Source organism: Aspergillus viridinutans, assembly GCF_018404265.1.
Source record: "Aspergillus viridinutans IFM 47045 DNA, scaffold_7, whole genome shotgun sequence".
Classification (NCBI taxonomy): domain Eukaryota; kingdom Fungi; phylum Ascomycota; class Eurotiomycetes; order Eurotiales; family Aspergillaceae; genus Aspergillus; species Aspergillus viridinutans.
In genome coordinates, this window is record NW_025091223.1 from 1256684 (window position 1) to 1278023 (window position 21340).

Genomic DNA, 21340 nt, shown 5'->3' on the forward strand with positions numbered 1-21340 from the left:
GGCTAGGGCTCGGAATGAATTCAAGATATCCATAACTTCCTCGAGGGTAGATTGAGCATATCCAACTTATCATGCTCAGTCCTAGAGAAACCCCCTCTCTAACTGTGGTGGAAGAACGCTCCTAAAAATACATGATTGACACAAGAGGCTACCTAACTGTAGAACAGGCCCAACCATTTCAGAACGCCGAACCGCCAACACCCATGCCATGCGAAAAGACTGTAGGCAAGAAAAGTCGTAGGGGTATATCTATCCACCCTATATCAGTTTTCCTCCGTTCAAGATCCATTCGCGCATCCTGCCGAGCTCCATTATGCATTTGCGATGGTTCTCACGAGCGACCTCCCAATGTTTGTGCACTCTTTCATCCTCGTCAAATGCACGCAAATAAGCACTGAATCCTGCTTTGGCGCTTCCGGCCACCATAGCATCGTCGCTCTCAGCATCATCGTCGTCTTCATGAACCACCTTTTCATCATCCTCGCCACTCGGCTCGTTGATCTTAATACGTGCCGAATCTCCAACAGCACCAATCCACCTGGGGGCCATTCCTGTTTCCATCGCATCCTGGCGTGCGTTGAAGTGACGCAGAAGTCGACGATTGAAAGCGTTCCACTCTCGGATGTAGGCACCCATCTCCGCAACATAACGGTCCCATGCACCTCGAGGCAGTCCGAGTTGCTGCGACCCTGCGCTGATTGGAACTAGTTCCGGTGGGCTGGGCCTTTTCGGTGGATTTGGGCAAATAAGCCGCCTGGGACGAACATCCCGTGCCGTCGTCCTTGGGACCTTCGCGCGGGACTCAAAGGGTAGCGTCGCATGGATATCCTGCAAATCCTCAATGCCACCACTATTTGTGCTGGTAAATGGCGCAGTGCTGCCTAGGTCATTCAGGTTGAATAGACGAGACTTAGAATTGGCACCTGTGTCTTTGCTGCCAACACCTGAAGACGGCTGAGGGACTTGATCTTCGGATGCTTTGTCTGCTTGAAAAGCTGCATCCGTGTTTTTGCCAGGGATATCATCATCGAGGTCCATGGCTTCCACCTCCTCCGCACCTATACCGGTCGCCTGCTGCTTCGCGCTACCTCCGACAGTCGTCTGGAACTCTTCCGCCTCTGTTGCAACACTGGCAGGTTGCGGTGTAGGTCGCATCTTAAACCCGGATTTGGTCTGCTTCTTAGGGCTTCGTTGGCGCTGAGTATTCGCCTGCTGAGAGGCTTCCTCGTTTTGCGGCATGGTCCACCGTACATCCTTCAGTTTGGCAGCCCACTCGTCCACAGAGAACTTTGCCTCAGGAAACGCTGTGGGCGGTTGCTGTGAAATGGACGCCGACCGAGACGAATCCTGGCTGAATGGACCCGGATGGCCTGCTCTTGAAGGACTCGCTCTTGTCGAGGTTCGTCCACGGCTGTTCGGACGATTATTGAACTCAGGTCGGCCATTCCCTGCCGTGCTTGATGTGAATGAACCAAACCCAAAATCGCCTTTCCAACTATCCGCAGTAAATGGTTTGCGTAAATCATCGTGACTGCTACTCTTGAAAGTTCCATTTGGTGGTGCTTGGCCATCATTAGACGCCAGATTTCTACAGTTGAAGAAGTCAGCCTGAGAGTTACAATATAGAGAGGTCTCATACGAGTTTGACGAGAATGCACGGAAAATATTTTCAGACGATGCTGGCTTGGCGGGGTCTGGTAGTATCTGTTAGCACCCGAATAGGCATGGACCGATTTAAGGGATATTCATTAGGCCAGTAGAAACAAAGTCATCGAGAGCTTGTCAATTGAGAAAGAGGAGGAGGCTTACCCGTCCTAGGAGTAGGAGCATTCTGAGAACGAGGATTGGCAAATTTGTGGTTTTGCAGCCTGCTCTTGGGAACCGCCTTTGGTTTGCGAGAGACGAAATCATCCTCGGTGCCACTTGAGCTTGTGGAGTCGTAGTTTCGTCCTCTGTCACTACGCAACTTAGGGCTGGCGCTTTTATGTCTCCCAGTAGGAGGAGGAGTCGGACTTGGGGGGTTTGTCCGCGACTGAGCGCTGGAGATTTTGGGTGAATTGCGTACACCTTCAGAACGCAGCCAGGAACTCGAGAAAAATGTCCGCTCGCCGCCGGTACTGGCATACTTACTGCCTGTTCGCTCAAAATCAGGAGTCCCGGTGTTCTCAGCTCGATAGCCGGACGTTGCCGCAGGTCTCTCCGCCGTTGGGGACGGGGCAGTTTCCCGTTGGAAGCTGTCGGTCGCCTGAAAGCGCTCCCTTCGAGGTACGCTTGTGTAGGAGGATGTATTTGCAGCCATGGGTTCGTCCCCGCCAGCAGTCCGGGGAGCGAAGCCTTGCTTCTTCCGTGCAGACTGGGTACGGAATGACTCGTTGGTGGTGGATTTAGGGGATGTCTTGAAGTACTCGTATGCGGACTTCGGTCTAGTGGGGTGCCCGTTAGGAGTGGCATTCGGTCGAGGGGCAGTCCCCGTATACCCTTCTCGTCCAGTACGCGGATCAAAATGAGACCATCCAGGTGTCGAGTTCCCCTTCATCTCCTGAAACCCTCGATACGCATCGGCTCTGGTCTGTCCTTCATCCGGCGTCTTTTCCCACGGCTGCTTGGGAGCCGCTCTCGCATAGCTCGCATATCGCTGGGCACCGGTCGAGGGCCCATTATGAAAAGATTGCGGGCGACCTGAGAACGGCGGTTTAGGAGTCTGAGGCTTCGCGGTGGATGCGGAGGTGTAAGGGTTTGCAGGAGTTTTCCGAGACGTATTCGCTTTGGGTGGACCATAAAGCTTGCCGTATCCAGCACGTAGTCGATCTGTATCGTATCTAAGGCGCTGTTGGGGGTCACTGAGAATTTCGTGGGCCGCTTGGATAGCCTGGAACTTCGCGTTGAACTCGAGCTCCCGGCCTGGATTGCGATCGGGATGGTACTTGAGGGCTGAGAATTATATTAACCACACAAGTCTCGCAAACGAAGCCCTGCAAGCAATCTCCTCGCCTTACCTAATTTCCTGAACTGCTTCTTGATGTCCTCAGCGTCTGCGCTGGGCGTCAAACCCAAGTCCGCATAATAATCCCTCCGCACGTCCGCTTTGACCATCGTGGGCAAGCAGCGTAACCCTCAACGGCCTTCAATATTGTGTATTGCCAAATGAGCGGGTTCCAGCCGTGTCGCTCAAAAGTCCAGTCGTATTGCACATGACATAACCCGTAACAAGAAGCACGATCGTAAGATCCGTAGGACGAAGTGGTCTCGGTCAAAAGAGTGGCAGACAGGTTAGGCACACCTCTCAACACAAAGTGAGAGATGTAAAGGGAAAGACTACCGGCCCTGAGAAGGAAAATAGGGAACGACCTAGAGCAGGAAAAATATGCAAAGGATTAATGAGCAGGTAGACGCGAGTAATACAAGCAGAAACTGCCTGCACTCTACTCCGTTGTCCGTACAGGCTGCAGCAGTGAGGAAAAAGATTGCTCTCCCCGCGATCGAAGGGGTCCACACACAGCAGTTGGGTATTTGGTATAGCTTCCGCCAGCCTAACCGGAACCAGAAAGCTCCAAACAGTGCAATAGTTATGGGGAAGGCGTGGTCGATATTTACTGCGGACAGCCGGTCAATCTTTCCTTTTTGCTGATGTTTTTGTACATGGTCTCTTTCGAAGAGTCAAGATATCAGTCACGGTCGCAGTGGACGAGAGGTGCAGTGACCGCAAGGGAGTGACAACAGCAGGCCTGGCTCTGTCGAAATATGATGAAGATCGGGCTGATCTGAGGATGACGAGGATAAAACACGTCTAAGTGATCTTCTCTAAGCTCGCGTTGGTGATTTTTGACTCGATCCAAGCGGCAGAACGTCAGGAGTGGAACTGGGAGATCCTCACCCCGGCAACCTCACGGGACGGACACAATAATGTGCATGGAATCTCTGCTAATCAGACACCGGCGAACACTTCGAACACTTCTAGAGGGACAAGTTTTGGGAAGAAGAAGATAAAGGAACGCCAAATGAGACACAGTCTGCAGACAAGACATGTAGAATAACGATGAAAGCTGTGCGTTGGCTTGCTGCCACTATTAATCATTTCTAGTGATTGGATGTATCCCACATGGTTGGTCTCCACAGGACAACTCAAGCGTCAACAAACTCTCCTCACCACTAGTAAGGGGTATCTAGTAGACAAGTAGACAGCTAGACACTGAATTTGCTGCCCAAATTCTTACAGCGCTGGCCTCACTCTATCCCTATCGATAGTCCGAATCATGATAGCACGTTGAAATCTGCAAGATACCACCATCATGTGATGAAATGGAATATGTGCTACCACACTATACTATGTAGAACATAATTATAAGAACTGTTATCACAACACGCAAGAACCAAATAGCCCCCACTCGATGCAATCAATGCTTTGGACAATGTACAAATGAGGAGTCGTAAATTCATGTCGCCTTTTATTCTCACATCCCAGATAGACCCAAAGACCCGCAAGCAAGATGCCGTCAAAGAAAACACGAAGAAAGAGGAACGGAGACGAGAACCTCAGACTGACCCATCGCCTGGTGGATTTCCCACCGATCCCCCGAAGAAGTAACCTTCGAGCATATCGTAATTGGCGTTCTCGCTCCAGTCATGCTGGAAGTCGACCGCCATGCCGAATCCGAGGTCGATTCCAACACTGTGGCCAGCCCCGTGGCCCAGCGAGGGTACGGCGGACATGTTATACTCGGGATTACCGTCGGAGCCGACAGAAACGGTGTTTTCCGCCCCCGTGGATTCAAAGTCCAAAAAATCGAGGCTGATCCCTGCCGCACTCTCTTGGTCCGCCGCCGAAAATTGAGGATGGCCCACATTGGGGGCCGCGCTGCTTGAGGACACACTGGGCTGCGGGGAATTGCTATAGAAATACTGTTGCTGCTGTGTCTGCGGAGAGACAGGGTTTTCATAGCTTCCATAATACTCCATAGATGGTGTTCGTTGAGGATGAGGCTGGGGTGGAAGGTCGGAGCCAAAGTTCGGTGTCGATGGCTCTGGGTATTCGGCCCGCACTGGATACGTCTGTACCGGCTTCCTCGCACCGCTGCCGGGGCGATCCGGAACGGGCCCAGGGTCATTGAAGAGATCGCCAAGATCCATGTCGAATTTTGGCAACGGTCGAGACTGGCGTACCTGCGTCTGCCGCCGAGGGACATGAGTAAAGCGCTGTCGTTGCTCCAAACCGGATCTTCCTGAACTCCTCGTCTGGCCTGTATAACCTTGATGCTGCAGAGATGCAGATTGAATTCGAGATAAATCTACCTGAGATCCGAATCCGGTAGTCGATAAGCTCATCTGAACAGTGGCTTTGCTCATTCGTTCAAAGGCATCCCGGCAAGCTTCTGCCGGGGGACACTTATGCATCAAGTCCCCAAGCACTGATGTGGCGGCGAGCACAGTGAAATCGACTTCGTCTAATGTCTGCAACCGTATTAGCGAACTAATATCTTGCTTCCTGTTTAACCGTGAGGTACATACCAAGCGACTTCGCACGAAAGGTGAGTGCCATATGGCATACAGAAATGAAATACCTAGAACAGCGTAAGCAGTGAGGTAAAATAGAGCGAGGTACTTTGTCATACCCGCCATAAATATATGATGTGTTGCAAGATATGTATAGTTCACTAGTCGGACACGGTGCATCTGGCGATATATACGGATAACTTTCTGCCCTGCCTCTGCAACCTTGTAGTATATATCGTCTTGATCTTCAGCGTCGTCCACATTCGAGAATGACGGGCTGGATACATCCTCCGCCGGCGTCAGCTCTGCGGCTAATTCCGCAGGAACTGTCAAGCTCTGCTGGTAGAGCATGATGACAGCCTGCCAGTAATTGAGTTCAAGAAACTCCACCGAAAACTGCACGCCTGTTTCTCTACGGGTGGGCGCGCTTTCCTGCCACTCCCTCAATCGCCGGTGAACATCTCTGCGCCATGAGCGGAATGAGTCGAACCCTTGAAGGAAGGGAGACGCAAGGTCAGAGCGTATAACCGTATTTGCCGAATACGGAACCTTTTGCCGCACGAATCGGGCTTGTTGATGTTGAAGGACATCTTGAATCTCAGATTGCAGCACTCGCAGCTTGAAGTAATGATGTGCCGCATACTTGTAACTGGGGGCGCCTTCGGGTGGCGTGACAATACCAGACTTGGTGATGTACTTGTCTTCGAATAGAGACGGGAACTCGGTGCTAATAGCTTGATCGCTGATTCCAAAAGGGCGACCAACACAGCAACTGACGAGACGATCAAAGCTGTAAACACACCACCACAATCGCCGGCGAAGATCGCGAACCCATTCTCGACGGCCACGCTCGCTAGTATGTATCCGCGGCTTGGCTTTGTTCTCAGCCTTGGTAGAAGAACGGTCGAGGCTCTCTTCGCCAATCGAGTCAATACCCGTTCCGTCCTCGTAATGAAGACCAAGATCAACCGCTAGCCGCATAGCGACTCCAACAATATACCAAAGGCCCGGCGCAACAGGCCGAAGAAGGGCAAAGCTGGCCAACAGGAGGACGGCTTGCAGCTCCTCCAGCGCACCGAACCCGTCGTTCGATGACGAAGCACCAAGGAAAGATTCCAGATGAATAATGGCAGAGGCATGGTACTCTTCGGGTTGATATTGATGGCTGGAAAGCCGCGGCCTTTTTGATGTGGACGACGAGTGTAAGCGGGTGCGGTTGCTTTGCTTGTTGTCCTCATCATCTGAGCTGATCTTATCATCAAATATGATACCTGCGCCAATGGCAAAGACAATATTCAGGGTATAAAGACTGCGAGAAGAGCGGTCCTTCTCCTCGACCGAGTATGTCCGATCCAGGAGTTGCATGAAATCCTCCCGGTGGAGAATAGGCATCTGCGGGTTTGCATGCTCGAAATAAAGGTTGACAAGCTTCTCCGCCAACTCTCGATCAGGGAATGCCGCACACTTCATCATTGGCCTTGTCTGAAGACCGAAAAACGAATCCCGCATGGTGCTTCCTGCGGTGCCTGTGGCACTATGCGGCAAGCGTTCAGTGGGCCGCATAGGTCCGCGCTCTGCGACGTTGCCAGCAACGGAGCTCTTCACCGCAGCGAAGACGACACGCGCAAAGGATATTCCTGAAGTCGACCCCAGATACCGTGGATCAGAAGTCCCTTGCACCGATACCATGCCAATATTCGACACGAGATTATGTATGCGCCAGTTGTCCTCATTCTCATAATCCCGGCTGTTCTCCGCATCCTGTTCACTCTCCGGGTTCCTGCCCGATCGTTGAACTAGCGCAGCCTTCTCTCCTTTTTGCTGAGCCCATTTGTCACTTTCCACAACAGTGGTGGTCGAGGTCTCGGCACCCACGGACCCTTCCGAGCCAGCCATCTGCGGCCGAGCCTGATCGTATCCCGCCTCTACCTTAATGGCCTCCTCTTCATCAAAGGCCACAGCCTCTTTGAACTCAATCTGGCGGTCCTTCAACGTTTTCTCCAGATAAGCCACGCGGGCCTCGAGGAAATAGACATAGCTGCGCGGAATCTCGCGTTTAGTAATAGGATCATACCCGATGCAGCGGACACCGGCTTTCTCACAGGCCTGACACCGGGGGAGTCGCTGGTCGCAGCGGTTCTTGCGCAACCGGCATCGGTTGCAGGCGGAGACATTACGGAAGGAGGACGAGGTTGAGGAAGTTGTCACGGTAGCCAGTGGTGCTTTCGCAGCGCCATCGCGAGACGCCTGCTGCTGCGCTTGCGCCGCAGATTGCGGTTGGGTTGAGGAAGGCTCAGCGGGAGGGTGCGGTCGTTTCCTCCCGAGGGAGGTAGGTGAGTCCGGGGAAGCAGGGTTCAACATGACGGGAAAGGCGAGACGGGGAGCAGGGGCGCAGAGGTGCGACAACCATGTCTCGAGAGTCTGTCGCAAGTCAAGTGAAACGAGGATATAGTGTGCCGAAAATTCCGAGACAAATCAGCATTCATGTTAAGTCATACGGCTTGATGATTTTGGCCGTTTTGCAGCTGAGTATTCTCTTCGATAAATGAAATCGCGTCGCACGGGAAAGTTACTCCTCAGTTGTATCCCGATCCGCGGGCTTTCTTAGTCTCCGAGATGATAGTCAAGGCAAAGGTCGATTCTGTTTTGGTCGCAGGGCAAAGTCGCAAACCATGTCGGAAATAACTTGCCACGGCCACAAGAAGTGTTCAGAGACAGAATAAGGAAGAAGAAGTGGAATTGGAAATACTGGAGGTCGAACGGGGAAAAATGTCGACGAAGGTTGGAGATAGGACAAACTGTGGGGACTTCGAGTCTCTTTACCTCGTTAGCGGCCGATGCTGTAAGTATGTATGGAGAATACCACCTCGCTAAGCACTCTTCTGTATTCAATTTCAACAAACAACAGCAGATAGAGCTAGCTAACTGAAACAATTGGTTATCACCTGAATATCAACAGGAGGATCTGTAAAAGTCTCCCTGCTCCTTCTCTCTGTTCTTAAGGTAGTACCTAGGTACTGGTCGGTAACAATACGCGACAGTAGCCGAACTGCTGCCCCACGTGAGAGGAAAAACGCTCAGAGATGATTGGCTGTTGATAAGTCAATCTTGTGTTGCAAAACAGCAGTACTAAAATATTGAGTAGAGTACCTAGCTTTATTCTGCGACTACCATTCCCCTTATCATACCGATTGAAGCAGTTGAAGCATGGCCTTGAGTGATTTTGAATAGCTGTTGGATATAGTCACTTAGGTCACCCGCAGCCCCAAATATTTGTACAGGCAACGCGTTATCCGGACACTCTGCCGCCAACCCCGCATTCCATAGTCACGTGATATACAACAGATTACGGAGCCAGGCGGGCAGCATGAGGGGAAAAGGATGGATAGAGGCAAGCCTGGCCTGCTCCACTCGAGTTATTCGACATCTCCAACGCTTTTCAGATCATTTCTTCGGATAACTAGGATAGAGCGGAAGATGGACTACTGTATCGAGCACTACGAGTCAGCACAGATAGGTATCAGAGTGGAGGTAGTTTCAGTGACCGGAAAGAAAGGAGGGCCAACTGCAGTCTTCCCTTCAACAGAAAGTGGATTTAGCGCTCAAGGTGCTAGGATATGATATAAATGACAACAGCCGCCCAGATGCATGACATGATGTGTACCCGATGATGCCCGTGGTGATGATCCCGAACAAAAGACAAGAAAAACAGACAAGACCCCGCGCTTCTGAAATGCATGCAATCTATAGAAAAAAGAAAACTGCGCCATCACCCATCTTGGAATCATGCTCTAGAATAAGAGAGGGAAAAAGGATGAGAAATGCATGGCTCGAAACAGAGAAATGAGACAACAGCGAAGCAGCAAAAGGGAGTGGAGCATGCCGACACCACCCAACCACAAGTTCATAGTTAAAATGGTATAATGCCTGACGAGGATGCATTATGAAGGGAAACGAGGATAAAAGGAGAATCTAGCGCATGTTAATGCATGGAGGACATCATTTTGAGTCCTCGGCAAATGCAAATTGATTCGACCGGGGTGCTGGTTCGACTTGCGTCAAATCCAGGTTGGCAATGTCCAAATCATCGACACTTGTCCGCGTAGAAGAGAGCAGTCTGCGTTCCTCTTCGGGCGTGGCATACTCTTTGCCTGCAGTGAAGGAGCTCCGCATAGGGTTTCCTGCACTCGAGTCACTGTTGCCAGCCTTCTCGCTGTCTCTCCGCGGCTCGCTCTCCTCCATCCAGAAGCTTTGGATAGTACCGGTAACGCAAACGATGCCACAGGCCCACCATGCGATAATCGAATAGCCGCTTTCGAGGCCCTTGGAGTGCAACAGACCCGTGATTGTTGGTCCCAAGGCGCGACTGAGACTCGCAGTCGAGGCGGCAGCACCGTTGATCGAACCGAGAACCTTGGAAGATGGAGCAGCATTGGCAAGCAAAATAGCAGTAGAGGGAAACGCAATGACGTGCAAAGTAATTTTGCTGATGAGAGCCAGGTAGACTGCTGCTGTCTGCAGTATTGAAGGCAGGAGAACGAGGTATGGCACGAGCAAGTAGAGTGGTGGCCAAACGAGCAGAACGAATCGGAAGGTGCGCAGTGTTCCAAAATGCCGAACGATGAAAGGAAACAGCCAAAGTTGGGCAATCATAGAGTAAACGCCTTGTACTGCGAGCATAAAACCGATCGTCTTGGTGGGAAGACCAAGGCCACCGGTGAATTTGAACGGCAGGACGACGTTGCCATCGGATTTAGGGGTGCTGAGAAAAACGGGCATAAGTTGATCAAAGGAGACGCTGTGGCTGTTGGAAGATTGTTAGAAAATTGAAATCGATCGCTCGTAGGAATAAGAACCGGTCCGAACTTACTAGGCAAGAATACCATACGCGATGATGTTGAAGACCACCTGCTTTGTGAATGCTTTAGGTGTCCCGCATTGTTCACCTTTGACCTGACCCTCAATGTCGTCATCATCTGAGAGAGCATCCACACTCTTGACCGGGGCCAGCTGAGGCGAGGTTTCAGTGCTTCTGTACTCTGGTGGAGGGACATCGCCGTAGTCGAAATAGTCAGCTTCGCTGGCTTCCACTTTGATGTCCGTGTTGTCCTCTGTCAGTTGCACGCGGGAGCCCGAGCATTGGGCGACGAGCCAATTGCCCAGCTCGAGACCAGGGTCACGGCGATAGCGTTTCTCCGGATGAGTCTCCTCAAGGAACAAGAAGCCGACGATAACCCCAAAGACCAGGACGACAACACAAACGAGGTTGGGCAGCAGAAATGGGAAGCTGTCGAAGATTGTATGGCGCTGGAACAACCCGGGATAATTCTGGCAGGGCTGTGCCAACGCACCACCCATAGCTGGTCCTATGATCGACCCCAAGCACCAAACAAATGGCATGATCGAGTAAGCCCGAGGCTGATGTTCCTTGACAGTCACGATCTCCGCCACCGTCGTTTGAAGAACTCCGATGTTTCCGTTGAGGAGACCCCCAAGCGCTCGAGCAATCATGGCGATTGGCAGATTCGGAGCGAATCCGAAAACAACCATGCTGATAGCTGTTCCAATCAGACCCATAATCAAAACAGGCTTTCGACCAATCTTGTCGCTCATCCGACCCCAGAACATGCCTGCCGAGAATTCCGCGAAAGTAAACGAGGATGTGATCAAGCCAGCATAGAGAGCAATTTTGCGATCGTTATCTGTCACCTTGAATGCCTCTACCATGTGGTAGACATACGGAAAAATGGACATGAATGCAATTGGCTCGCAGATGCGGCATAGTGCTTGAAAAGCTGTCAGTCATTCTGAAGATCCAATAGGAAATTTTAACTGCAGTGAAGAAATCTTTGCTCTGATAAAGACGCACAGATCCATGTCTGTCATACATGAACCCACCATCCTCATCGAGATTGGGCATAAAGCAGAGCGACTGAGGGAAAGCATACCTAGCACAAAAAGCTGGCGCACAGGAAAGGCGGACCAATCATCGCGCCCACCATTATGCCGCTGGCGTTGTAAGAATGATGGCCGTTTGAACATCTCGTCACTCGTCGTCTCGGAACCAGAAATGTCCTCAGGCCAAGGGAGAACGGGAAATTGTTATAGCAGTGTGCCGTGGTCTTTTTCTTTTCTGCCAGAAATCGACAGCGAGAGCAATGTGTCGCCCTAACGTCGCCCTAACGTCGCCGTTAGGCTAGAAGGAATTGAATGCGATTGCGATGAGATTGCGGGCCTGAAGAAGAAAGAAGAAACCTCTTGTTAGAGGAACTTCAGCATTGCTTCCTTTCTTTTCAATTGGTTCGAGATGCCCCTCCTTTTGAGTTCGTCGTGTCTCTGTATTCTGTCGTCTCCCTTCCTTTTGTCTCCGTTCCACTGACCTCGATCACTCGAGTTCACTACAAGGGAGCTGAACAAAGTGACTTTGCTTGGGACTATGGGGGTTCCTTGTAGGCGAAGACTAGAGCGCAACAAAGCTCAACACCAAGAGAAGAATGAGCTGTTGTGGGAAGACTGGAGATGTGCTTGGTAGTAGAAGGTGAAGGCAGAGATGAGGTGAAGACAGAACAGTGAAGTCGGAGGATTCAATGGGACAATGGAAGGATAGAAGAAGGGGATATTGTCGGAATAAAGGCAAGAGCTTAATTATAAGCAGGAGAAGAGAGAAGAGATAATCTTCAAGGGAGGATCTGGACGGGAAGGGGAATTAAATGAAGTATCTGAGGTGGATAAGAGGAAGAAGATATGTGATCATTGATCAGGCGAAAATAATAAATAATCATTTTGGAAAAGACAAGCTAAAGAATCAATAAAGGAAAATAAATTTAAAAAAATAAGAATTATGATTCAAACAAAAAAGAAATAGAAAAGGGAAAAGGTAAAGCGTCAACGGTTCAGCATCTGGGACAGGAAGAATCACAATGGGGGCCCATTTTGGCGACAGCCGTACAGACTACAGAGGATGATGCAGGACGCAGTCAACAGCAAACAGTCAAGGAACACTAGCACATAGGATCCACATTCATATTGTTGATTTTTAAGCTATGATGTCTCTAGTGGATGGACACACGTACAGCAGAAAAAGGGCAATGAGATTGGGGGCATCCGACTGGGTCCTACATACACAGGCAAATAATGACCTATGCTAGCAACTAGACTGACGAAAGAGAGAATAATAATGACAGACAGAGATTAGAAACAAATTCTCCGTACCAAGGATAATAATGAAGGGCAAAGCGAAAGGGATGTGGATCCAATGGCAGCAGTCAATCAGTTCGATCCACAGGTACTCAAACCGAAGACAATCAGTCCGGATTCAGGTAACCAGAGCTTCGTAAAAGGCTATATAGGTCTACGAGGTAAGTCCGTAATGCGGACAGCAGGGCCTGGAAAAAGACCCGGTTGCTCCTGGATCCTTCTGATAATCCACTGATCGAAAGAGCGGTCTTGTTTTCCTGATCCCAAGACAGGGGGGCAGACAAAAAGAAAAGGAAAAAAAAGGGCAGAAGAAATTCACATAATTCAACTTAAAAAAAATAAAAAGGAAAAAAATAAAATATGATTAATAAAGTATGGACAAAATACTGTAAAAAAGGCAGTATCTAATGGAAAATGAAACAAAATCCTACAGCTAATAAAAAGTAAGAAATAATAATAATAATAAGAATAAGAATAATAATCAAAAAAAAAAAAAAAAAAAAAAAAGTGAACAAATAGCCCAAATTTGCCCCCAGTCGAGAGCCGCCGACGCAGAATTGAACGGTCGGCCCAATGACCCATGGACCTGAGCCCCGGGCTCCGGGGAACAGCAGTAGGCATGTATCTAGAAGCGCGCTAAAACAGACCCATAAGGCCATGGATGATCGGCTTTCCAAGAGTATGGTTTTAGTGAGACTTAGTCAAGATGATAGATCTCATTTAGCAATTTAGTACCCACTTTCAGATGGTCTTTTTGCCGCCCCTTTCTTTTAGCCAGTTTAGCGTTCGTCTCCCAGTCTGCATACGGAGTAGACAAATAGCGTTTGGATATGGAGCATGTTAGTCCAATAATGTCTTCCCCAGTTTGGGATAATTAGTCCACTGGAACCTGGGGCGATTTGTACTCGATAGTCCATACTGGAATCCAACAGGTAACCGTGGACTAATTCTCTTAACCGCCATTTGTAGGGATGTATCAACCAGTAGGAAGAAGTTGGGTAATAATGTATTGCCCTTCATGACATGCATATCAATCTTGAGAACCTGCATTCTCAACATCCCTGGAAGGAAATTGAGTGATCCATGCAGGTATTTTTCCTTTGCTTTGAATGCAATCTTCTTGGCTTCCCTTTGTTTGGTACATGTACGGAAAAGGAGGAAGAGCACCAATAGAGCAAAAGGGGAAAGCAAGTACACGTCTCTAGGAAGTGACGATAGAGATGCGGTGTACCTGTATCACTGTGTGCTACCATCAAAAGCGGTCAGCCAGGCCAAGGACGGAAGACCGATATGTACATTTCAGGGAGGAAGGGGTATCTCCAGAAATGAGACAGGAAGGGAGCTACGAAAGGGGGGCAAAATAAAAATTAGAAATTAAAACCAAAAACTCAATAAATTTCGAAAAGACTGGAAAAAGAGAGAGGGCACTGTCTCACAGTCTTATTATTGACCTTTTAGTTTGCTTCGTACGGAGCACACTGGTCGAAAGGATATCAGTCATGCCATCTAAATAAGTGGGTCGAATACTAAGGTTTGAGCAGTCAACTTCCATACAGTAGCAGTGATTACTTGGAGTAGTAGTAAGGACAGCAAAAGAAGGTAGCGGCTGAATTCCGATCTTTCTTACTGTACTGTTCAGTAATAGTTAAATAAGTTACTAGAGTGAAGCCTGGGCATTAAGAACTTACGATGGACAATCAGAAGTCGCCAGAGATGGAGGGAAAAAAGAAAATCATTAACAGGTTCTCCAAAGCTTATCCACTTCTATGCTCCTGATATCCATGCCGGAATGATTTATGTTGTAGCCTTGATCAGAATACGGCCTTTACTCTGCTCTATCTTAAACACATCAAATGGAAACTGATCAACTTGTCATCAAATAAATCATGTTAATTGATATAACTTCTTTCATACTCCAGGTCATTTCCCCAGCATCCAATAGCATAGGTAGAGGTATTCTTCTGTGCTTATTCCAAATTACTTACAATACGTAGAGAAATGTTAGTCAAAAGGTTATCCGACTGTCCACAAATCCATTACGCTAATAGCGGGTCGGCGCTGGAAGGTACCAAGGGACTGGAATCAAGCTACCTATCTTTTGGCACTGAGGCAGATCTTTAGTCTTTGCCGAAAATGAACACTAAACAGCATTATGGATCACTAATATTCCTGAGGTACCTCTTGTGGTATTATTACAGTCATACACATCAAATCTTATCGAGCGGACTACCTTAGATTCCACTACTGCATAGGGTTGAAATCTGGAGCCACTCGAGCAAATGGAAATTGCATCGAAGATGTAGAGAAATCGGGTAGAATGAGAAAGTAATGCAAGCAAATTCCTTGCTCGCTGTGACTGTGAGATTAGGCAGCTGAATTCGATACAGACGATTGATCTCAAATATTTTGTCCGTACTTAGGTGTACAATGGGGTTGACAATGGTCAGTGGGCGACGTCATCAGATTTTGACAGTTGGTAACGAGCAAATTGGCATCAACATACTCCGTAGTCTTTAATGAATGCTGGAACCCTCCGTAGATAGATGTATCAGTCTAGTGTTACTGTATTGCAAACAAGATTCGATATCTGTAACAGGGGGCACAGTGACAGGGTACCCCACGCGAGGGAGATGCAACCTAAATTGGCGCCCTTCGAAGCAATCGCTCGTGAGGTCAGATGTGGTTGGTAAAGCAGGAAAGCCCACAGCAGACAGAGCATCCAAGTCTACCTTGGAGGCATATGGCATTCGAGGATGCTGTCATGAGCAACGATCAAGTGTCAAGCGTTACGGCGAAGCCAATGTCGTTGTTTCCATGAAGATCCCGCTTTGTTTGTGGAGGAGTGCCTGCTGTAATGCAGTGTTGGGCTTCTACATGTATGCACGAGTTGCATATCTTTAATATTCATTGGTGATATGATAGACAAGGCGAGCACGGGCCTTGAAGGAGCGGCTTGAAATTTCAAGATGGAATTAACCCGAAGTATTTCCAGAGCATTATGATCTGGCGGTGTCGGGCGTGACATGCCCATCAGATCCGAGTTTCTTATGGCACGCAGCGAGGCGTAGATGGAATCACCCGACACATATTCTCCTAGGTCGTTTGAATTGTGAGAGTCGTGTCTATCTTAATGTCCACTCGGACACCCCGGAGCGGAAAGGGAGACAGATGAAATGTCATCGCCATGCATCTACTAAGCTGTACAGCTCGTGGTCATGTGAACATTGTCCTCAAGAGCTAGCCTCTAGGTAACTGATGCAGCAGGTCGCGACCAGTTCATTGGACGCATTCAGATCCTTGACAACCGGAGGTGTAAGGTATGATCGGGTTTGGCATCAAGCTGCATCAATAAAAACTCATGATCAATTATCAGTTTGTGTGCAGTCATGATGATGCTCTTATTCAACGGACAGAATGCGAAGGCAGAGGCAGGATTGGTAGGCTTCGATAGTAAGCGGTGAAGGCGCTTGAGGGAGGGGCAAGAGGGGCATAGGCAGGACATTCAACAACATGAGCTGATTGACTGACAACATTTATCCTTGACCCCCTGACCAGATTGCCACTTTTGGCCTTAATTGAGTGCTGAGCAACATGTGTATATCACGGTAGCTTGGGCAGAAATCAAATGGCAGACATCTCATGCATCTAGCCTATGAGCTGAGCCTGAGGAGCAGCCCCCTTGCTCGCTTTGCAGAATGTCAACCCAAAAGATATACGGTGAGGACATAAGCCTTGGACCAAACTACATACTCACGCGATCAGATCAACACAGCCACGACAGGTAGTAGCAATCTTCGCGAAGGATTCTGTTCCAATGGACAGCTGATTCAACATTCCATTCTTATGCAAGGCAGCTTCGATTGTTTCTCTTGAAGCGGGGCACTGAACTGCCCCACAGTACCATAGGTACCTTAGTATTTGATTGTTTACACACGGCTCAACGGCTGTCTAGCATTTTGTGATACGCTGAATCGGATATTCTATATCTCTAAGGTATATTGTTGGCTCCTCATCAGCTCATGCTTACATCATTTGATATCAAAAGCAATGACAGCTGTCCATCCCAGGCTTGTTTCTCGTCGCTTCGGCGGACAAGGAATCGAAGGCACATCACCAGATGTCATAAGATTAGGACTGGACGCTCGGCTTTGGAGCTCTTTTAATTACAGTGATGAGCATAGTGCTCATTTCATGTTCCATGCCGGAACTGGTACCCAAATATTATTGTCATACGATCAAGTCTAGAGTTGAGATGAGACGCCCCAAACATGATCCTACCAGCTCTCAAGGAAATGACTTCTTCCTCGAAAGATAGGCGTGCCTGGTGGATCTCCACTTATGGTAAAACCAGTACCACACCAGCCTGTCGGGTCCAGGGAGATCTTCCTGAGGTGACGTCGTTGCCAATCCCAACAAGAGAATTGTGTTTTGATTTGTTTCTCAAACATGCTTCTAGGGATACATTCTTTTCATACCGCTTTGATTGGTCATATTCATGAGAGAACACTTACGGAGTAGAAGGCAAAAAGCGGTCTGTATGGGAATGTCGGAATCTTCGGTGGATATTGATTGAGACACGTCTCACTCTCATGGTGATTAGGTGCTATCCTTCCGATCTTACGAGAACGGTCGATTATGTATGGAATCCTTCTAGAACCAGGGCGAGGCAAGGACTATCCACTCCATATCTACCTAGGTAATGGTGGATGTCACAGCATAAATCATAATATCGCGATTCGCGTCTCGGCTCCGGTATCTAGGTATCTAGTGTCCAGCCATGATGAATAAGTGCATTCTTATCGAGGCCTATGTGCGGATGTGGCGGACTAGAGTGGCTGGCTGTAAATTTTTCCAGTCTTCAAGGTACCTCGGACTATCTTCTCAAATATTATGAGGCTTGAGGATCACGTCGCAATCTTTTGAAGTCTTGATGCTTTGGTTTGACAATAAAAACTACCCAGATCCTTGAAGCTTTTCGGGATGAATTGGACTACTCAATTCAAGAGATGGATGGCCTCACTCCCTGCAGCGCCAACTTCTAGTTTATCCTTTTCATCCTTCTTGTCATCCGGATTCTCTACGTGTCACTGCGACAGAACAATGAGGCAATGATGATGCCCTCGATATCTCCGGATAATCTTTAAATATGAGAGAGGTAAAACATTGAAATCTGTCTAGGGAAGTAGACCAAGGTATGATCCTACACAGCTGAAGTACAAAATTTGGGCCCACCTTCTGTACATCCTACCTAACCAACCGGACATGCTTCCCCGCGCCAATCAATCTCCTCAATTGGGCACAAGCGGGTACATCCATGGATCTCGGTTTGACGTGAAACAGGAATCTGGGAATCGAGATTCTAATTGGTTGGATGGGGCCACTTTCTCAGACTCCAAGATTTCTCGGGACGTCGCAAACTCAAAAGACTACCTAACAGGGGTGAAAGGGATAATCATCACTAACCCGATACAACTCTTCGAAGCGAAAAGTACAGTCCATGGTATTTTTGTTCCTCGTACTTCCGGAATCATACAATGGACATTCCGTCTCCCCACATCCCAAGGGTGGAGACTGTTGTTCATTATTGCTATTTGTTCGGCTGCTCGGCTTGATAGAACTTGATACTGCTCGAAATTAGAATGTCTGGTCAGCGCGGACTCAGTAATCGCAGCACCAGCAACTCTAACTTGTCAACGACGTAATGGCTACGAGGTTTCATCCCTCCAATCTCCATATACTATTGATTGTCCCGTCCTTTCATCCCACGCTAGTCGTAGAATGCGGGACAGTGGCGGCAGAGACATGGTCAGGCAGCTCCTTCTACTCCATACAGACAATAGATAGAACCACATGAGTGTCTCAGGTGACCATTGGGGGCAGTTGTCTCTATAGACTCCAACTGGGCTAGGATTAGTCCAGGCAAAACTGCATCCTGGATCGTGGAAGCGGTCAGCCACAAGCTCTCCAACTCAATTAGCCCATTCTACTAGGGAGTATTTCATCTTTACCAAATTGGTCCATGCTGTCGACAAGAGATTAAATTCGTACTCCGTACTTAGGTATGACTCAAACTGGAGACTTTGTAACTACCAGCAGCGGAAAGTACAATCAGGTGCCGCGGTGATGGATAACATTCTCTGAGACTAGTACTACAGTTTAGCACATTACCTAGTTAGATCATCTTCATAGTGGGTCTTGACCTTTTACTGTACAGGACCTCTTTTAATAATAATAATTTTCCAAATAGTGAAGAATTCTCGATAGTCTAATCGACCTGTGTCTTTTTGTCTCTGCCTAGGGCGGCAAAAGGTACAATTTTCCATTCCCCCGGCCCCCCTTTCCTAGTCCCGCCCTGTTTTTAGGCCCTGTTTAGTCCAGCGACTATTTCACCTGCCATCGATCATGTGAGCTGCACCATGCCAGAATAATCAAGGACCTTCCGACCTTCCCTTTCCCGCGGTATCAGGGCCGCTTTCCTATTGGATTAACGGGATCCGTCGACGGTGAAACCTTCCGCGGTATCTAAGGTACCTACTCCGTCCAGGTTGTCAATCAAGTTACCAGGTACATAGAGGTGGAATGACTGCCTATTGGAAGCTTGAGGGCTCCGTACTCAGACATTTGAGCCTAAAACTTATCCCTGACAGACTACAGCGTTAGACAAGGCCTAGATAACTCAATGCCAGGAATTTGTGCGGGCTATGGACGTCAACGTGTGGGACGCATAAAAAGGAATTATGCAGTCAGCCAAGTATCATGGATGGAAACCTGGAAGTATCTCCGAGGGCTTTTGGAAGTGATGCGGGTCGGGTTCTAGATAGGTACCATCCTGGATGTCGAGACAGACTACAGAATGCGTTGTTGAGAGCTGACCTCTTCAGGCTGAAAATCTGTTATGACTTTGTTGCAAGGATGTCAGCTATAGTCATATTTCATTATAGTCAACGTCACTGTGCGCCATTGGGTAGACGATAAGCCCATGTATTAAACAACACTGCTAAGCTGTACCACTTCATCATCAGCAAGCCACGTCCATGTCTTCAGGTCTCCAGCAAAATGGTCAGCAGGTGAGAACGTGGTACTCCGTACGCCAGTGTCGCATAGCTGGCCGCAGTCATTGGTGGCATGACCAGGAATCTTGGTTTGACTTTACTTTACTTTTTTTTAAGATCCATAAGCAGCCAAGTCGAGATCTCAATGGTGATCCTTCGTGATGCATCTGCAACCAACATCAGCGCTGACACCACCTCGTCATCGGTCACTGAAATCATGCGATGACAGGGATCGTCTCGTCAGCTAATCTGACAGGTTGACTTAGGTTGATGCAGTCCCGACACTCCGGCTCCAATGGTTCTGGAAGTCCTGCATCGACAATCGTTACCGAACTCTGTGTGGTATTGACAACTGGTCCTTCATCGCGATTGCTGGAGGAAAATATAGCCATATTACTTTGTGGATATAACTCTTGTGTGGCGTCTGCACTGCGATGCTGGTCGAGCACCACCTTGAAATAGACCTTACAGCATAAGGCCCGTTCAAGACAAGCATGGATTCATTAAGTCCCGGTTTTAGATAATTTCAACTTTCAAGCCGAAGACAGGCGAGCTTTGTTTCCAATGGCTGCAGAAACTGGGCAATGAGTCCCATAGTGCCATTGTAGAGTGAGGCGACAATGGTAGGGATCCCCTCTGTCTCTCATCTCACCAGACAGACTCCGTACTCCGTATATATCTCAAGCACTCAATCCAAAAGTACTGTGTCTAGACTCGATGTGGAAGCGATTCGAGACAACATTATTTCAAGGACAAGTCAAGTTCGAGACGCGTCACGCAAGTACGAGGAGCACTCTGAGTAAGCAACCTCTGTGATAGTGAAGCGCAGACTGACATTGTGGCTGGCTCGGAAACGCTGACAGCTCTAGCCTGGGCCCGGCTGTTCGGAGTGCTGCGTCGATCCTCGCGTCCACCATCAACTAGACAAAAGTACTTGGCATCACTGTTTCCACTTCCCCATCGTCGATCAGAATGGCTGGTGGGTTTGCGAGGTAATCACGTACTTTGTGTGCGAGGTTCCCTAGGTCCGGGGGTGAGCTAGACATGCATCTAGCCCTTGCAAGCTAGGACCATGGTTCTGGGCCCAATAATAGACTCAGGTTCTTAGCAACTTAGCATCCTAGGTCACATATTCAATTGATATCCAGGATTTTTTTTGACAAGCTATAGCAGATCGGCAATTGATTGGTCCCATTGATCTGTCATCGTCACATCTCGGAGCTGTGTTGCCCCCAAGCTAGGCCCAAAGATCGTATGCCAACTTGCCAAGCAGTTGACATGTAGAATTTCACGGAGTGTGACAACTCTGTTACTATTTCAGCAAGCAATTAGGACACTGGATAGCTGGTCTGATTGGATTTGTTCGGGCATTTTGTGTTGAGCCACAATAATCATGACCAGGTGCCTGGAGTTTTCATTTTCATGCTCGCGAACAGGGATGCAAAATCAAATGCAAACTGCAACTGCTTAAGTTTGGAGCCAGATGATTTCGGAGCGACGCTGCAAAGGCACCAACCCATATCTGCTATCTACACGTGACGATAATGATTACTATCACGTGATATTATCGCAAGAATTGAGCTTCGAAAGAAGCTTCACTA

General features: G+C 48.6%; 3 protein-coding genes across 3 annotated transcripts; all 3 read right to left on the reverse strand.

Moving 5' to 3' along the window:
* Positions 1-258: 258 nt before the first annotated feature.
* Aspvir_008921 (DnaJ domain protein) lies at positions 259-3093 on the reverse strand (the record flags this gene model as incomplete). The annotated part of the gene is made up of 4 exons (XM_043272075.1): positions 259-1588; positions 1640-1694; positions 1810-2931; positions 2997-3093. 4 exons carry the CDS (start codon positions 3091-3093, stop codon positions 259-261), a joined length of 2604 nt encoding a protein of 867 aa, XP_043128010.1.
* Positions 3094-4533: 1440 nt separating this feature from the next.
* Positions 4534-7851, reverse strand: Aspvir_008922 (Zn(II)2Cys6 transcription factor; the record flags this gene model as incomplete). Its single annotated transcript, XM_043272076.1, has 3 exons — positions 4534-5448; positions 5506-5558; positions 5610-7851. 3 exons carry the CDS (start codon positions 7849-7851, stop codon positions 4534-4536), a joined length of 3210 nt encoding a protein of 1069 aa, XP_043128011.1.
* A 1638-nt stretch (positions 7852-9489) lies between these two features.
* Positions 9490-11244, reverse strand: Aspvir_008923 (uncharacterized protein; the record flags this gene model as incomplete). The annotated part of the gene is made up of 2 exons (XM_043272077.1): positions 9490-10294; positions 10361-11244. 2 exons carry the CDS (start codon positions 11242-11244, stop codon positions 9490-9492), a joined length of 1689 nt encoding a protein of 562 aa, XP_043128012.1.
* Positions 11245-21340: the final 10096 nt, after the last annotated feature.